Source organism: Mus caroli, chromosome 12 (genome assembly GCF_900094665.2).
Source record: "Mus caroli chromosome 12, CAROLI_EIJ_v1.1, whole genome shotgun sequence".
Classification (NCBI taxonomy): Eukaryota; Metazoa; Chordata; class Mammalia; order Rodentia; family Muridae; genus Mus; species Mus caroli.
The window spans coordinates 105,136,354-105,140,082 of NC_034581.1; the positions used below are offsets into that span (position 1 = coordinate 105,136,354).

Genomic DNA, 3,729 nt, shown 5'->3' on the forward strand with positions numbered 1-3,729 from the left:
GGAAGCAACGTCCAAGTGGTCTACTCACGTCCGATGAATTGGAGATGAGCTCCCTCAGAAAGATCTCTTTGTTCGAGTAGAAGGTATTGATGATCAAGGACATTAACTGGGCAATTTCTGCCTGAAAGGCAAAGGTCTCGACCTCCTCCTCCTCCATTGGTTGGTCTTGGGTCTGGGTTTCCTCAGGCATCTGGAACACAGAGGACGACTTTAAAGCCTCACAGAATGGCTGCAGGCGTGCTAACGACCGCCCCTCCTCTATAGAGGTCTCTTACCGCCTCTATTTTGGGCTAAGAAAGGGACGAAATAGAAAAGGGCGACGGGGCGGGGGGTGGATGACAAAGGGATGACCTCATTTCAGAATGCGGTAATTACGAGGCGCATGTGCGCGCCTCCGGGAGGACGTTCGGACCCGGGCGGCTCCACGCACGCCGTTCCTAACGGCCACCCTCCCCCAACCCGCCGCTATGGCGCCTCCCTCGCCCGCCCGCCCGCCCGCCCGCGCCTCGGCGGCACCGGCGAGAGCCCAACGCTCGCTCGCCCCGCGCCCGCCTCGCCGCCGCCACCGCTCCTCCTCGGCGGCCATCGCCGCATCCCCGGCCTGAGGCGTAGATAGATGGGGCCTAGGGTCGGAAGCCATGGCCGCCCACCTCCGCGGGCTGAGGGAACTCGGATGGCCGCCCCGCTGCCGCCGCGGCGCCAGCATCCTAGGGCCCTGCTGCCCAAGCCCCGCTAAGTCCGCCTGCGCCACTACTCACCGTGGCTGAATGAACACGCACGAGACGTGACGCTCCGCACCAGGACACTGAAGCAACTGGCGCGCCGCCCCCTGCGCCGGCCTTATATAGAGGCGGGCCCGCCCAGCGCGCGGCGCTTCTTTCCAGAAGCCTCCCGAACCTTCCGGAAGAACCCTCCCCAACCGTCGCCTCGGCCGCGCGCCCGCGCCTGCGCAGTGGGCCGGCCCCGCCCCTCCACCTGGAGCGCGCGGAACCCGCGCGGAGAACGAACTCAAGCCCCTCCTCCACAGCCAGGTGCGCCGCACATGCGCAGTCCGGAACGCTCCGCGTGCCGGGCGCCTCCCCGGGCCGCGCGCGCGTGTACGGGCCGGCCAGCGCATGCGCCTGAGGCCTCCATGTGAGCCCTCTGGTCTAAGGCTTCTTTTCCCCGGCGCTCTGCAAAAGGGACGTCCCCATGGGAACGCGCGCGTGCTGTGTGAACCTCGCGGTCCTCTGCGGCGCGTTAGGTCCTTGAAGGCAAAAGGTCCCCATTTCTTCGGGCTCCCTTTGGGAACGCCGACCCCGCAGGAGGCGACTCCCCCACCCCACCCCCGCTTCCACCTTGATGGGTGGGGCGCCTCCCGGACTGGGGTTCTGGTTGCGTGGTCTGAATTTCAGGGCTGACCCCGCTCGAGTCTGTTCTGAAGCCTTGCAGTGGTCTTACTGAGAGGCCTTACGCGGTGGATTTTACAAATCCGTCCAGAGTGCTTGCGGGTTTCTCTTTGACTAAAAGCTATGACCCTCAAACTTGGGCGTTGTCAGGGATTTTGTGTCAAATTTGTGCAACCTTAATTTATTGTAATTTTGGGGCCGGAAAGATGGCTCTTCCAGTAAAGCTGCTTGGGTTTGATATCTGCCACCCAGAGAGCGGGAAAAAGAGCTAGCCCTCAGCGTTGTGACTCCCACGAGCCCATACACACACACACACAAACTCGCACACAGTGTGAAAATAAGTGTAAAGGACTAGAGAGACGGCTGGGAGCAGTTAGTGGTACCAAACACACACGTTAAGGCAGCTCACAACCACCAGTTACTACAGTTCTTGGAAATACACTATCCTCTCTGGCCTCCACGGGCACCAGGAACACACATGGTACACAGGCACACGCAGTCAAAAAACGGTCATATAAAACACTCTATCCTGATTTTTGAAGCACCTTCATATGGTGTACATATGAAGTTACTTTGGGCAATTAACGTGACCCAAAAGATAGTTTCCTTGTTTGCTTATCTTTAATAGAGGCTTCGGTTTCACTTTCCCATACCTTTCCTTTGGGTTACTCCCACCCTGTATTTCCTATTTCTGCATCTTTTCCTGCTGACAAAATGATTACTAAGATTAGAAAGAAAAGGGCTGGAGAGAGAGCTCAGTGGTTTAAAAGCATTGACCGGGGGCTGGTGAGATGGCTCAGTGGGTAAGGGCACCCGACTGCTCTTCCGAAGGTCCAGAGTTCAAATCCCAGCAACCACGTGGTGGCTCACAACCATCCACAACGAGATCTGGCGCCCTCTTCTGGAGTGTCTGAAGACAGCTACAGTGTACTTATATATAATAAATAAATCTTTAATCTTAAAAAAAAAAAGCATTGACCGTTCTTCCAGAGGACCCAGGTTCAATTCCCAACACCCACAAGGTAGCTCACAACTGTCCATAACTCCAGTATCTGACACCTTCACACAAACATACATGTAGGCAAAACACCAATACACATAAAGTAATAAATAAAAGCTTAGAAAGAAAAGAAGCCGGGAAGGGAAAGAAGAAGTCAGGCAGTGGTGGCATAAGCCTTTTTAATCCCAGCACTCCGGAGGCAGAGGCAGGTGGATTTCTGAGTTTGACTACAGCCTGGTCTACAGGGTGAGTTCCAGGACAACCAGGGAAACCCTGTCTGGGGGGTTGGGGGGGAAGAAGGAAGAAAGAATGTGCTCTGTGGACAAAAACACAGCAGGCAATTTCCTCTGGGAGAGGAAGAAAGTCACCCATCTCCACCTCGCCCTCCCTCTAGGGAACGAGGCCCTTTCCCAGCAGCAGGAAAGACCTCTGGCCTCCCTCTCTGGACTGAGTGGGGGCATTAAGTAGAAACAGTTTTCTTTTTTGAGGTATTAACTTTTTTTATACAGGATCACACTTTGCAGCCCCTTGCTATGCAGAGCAGGCTGGCCCTGAATTCACAGAGATCTGCCTGCTTCTGCTGAGGTGTGTATCATTGTCCCCAGCTGTACTCTCCAGGGCCACTTGTTTTCCCTAAGACTGGCCGTTTGTGTTGGGTGCCAGGACTATTAGGTGTTGATTTTTAATTGTTTGCATAAAAAAACACAAGTCAAGTTCCAAGCTGTTAGGATCTCTACCCTAGAAGGGAATTTTGCTTTTTAGTTTTGGTTTTGTGGTCTCCACACCGGGAATGAACCCAAGGCTACCTATGTGATACACTAGGCAAGCTAGGCCCTACCACTGGGCTAGAACAGGCTCTCAGTTGCCAATACTTGCTTTAAGGGAACTTTAGCTCAGGCAGACTGAATTTCCATCTTCCTATCTCAGCATTCCAAGTAGCTGGGACTGAAGGCCAAGATCTGGCTTAAGGTCTCCTGTTATCAATCAGGCGAGCAACCAACCAATCAACTAAAATCTAAAAAGGAAACCAGTAGAGGAAGCAAGTTTAAAGGGTTTCTGGAAGGCAGGGTGACCAACATGAGGTAGCATAGAAACTTAGAAACGTAAAGGGGCACAGTAGAGAGAGCCTTCACTCCGGAGTCTAACCCAAGTTCCTCACCAACTGAGAGTCACAAACTTCAGAACAATTAACAACGTTTGCTTGTGAAGGTTGTCTGCAAAGACTATATTCCTTGTGTAGCATTTTGTCTAAGGTCCGACTCACAGTTACCTAGCAACGGCCAGCCAGGTACCTCAGCCAGGTACCTGACTCACTGTAAAAGGGGCTGTTCGACCCCTCCG

General features: G+C 54.1%; 1 protein-coding gene across 1 annotated transcript in view; it reads right to left on the reverse strand.

Annotated features, from left to right (window-relative positions):
- Hsp90aa1 (heat shock protein 90 alpha family class A member 1) overlaps window positions 1–900 on the reverse strand; it is a 5,065-nt gene extending 4,165 nt beyond the window's left edge. Inside the window, exons 1-2 of the mRNA XM_021179382.2 lie at window positions 759–900; window positions 7–190 (exon numbers count right to left, since the gene is read on the reverse strand). Coding sequence (XP_021035041.1) covers window positions 7–190 — 184 coding nt within the window. The 5' untranslated portion in view covers window positions 759–900. The remainder of the gene's footprint in view (window positions 1–6; window positions 191–758) is intronic.
- Window positions 901–3,729: the final 2,829 nt, after the last annotated feature.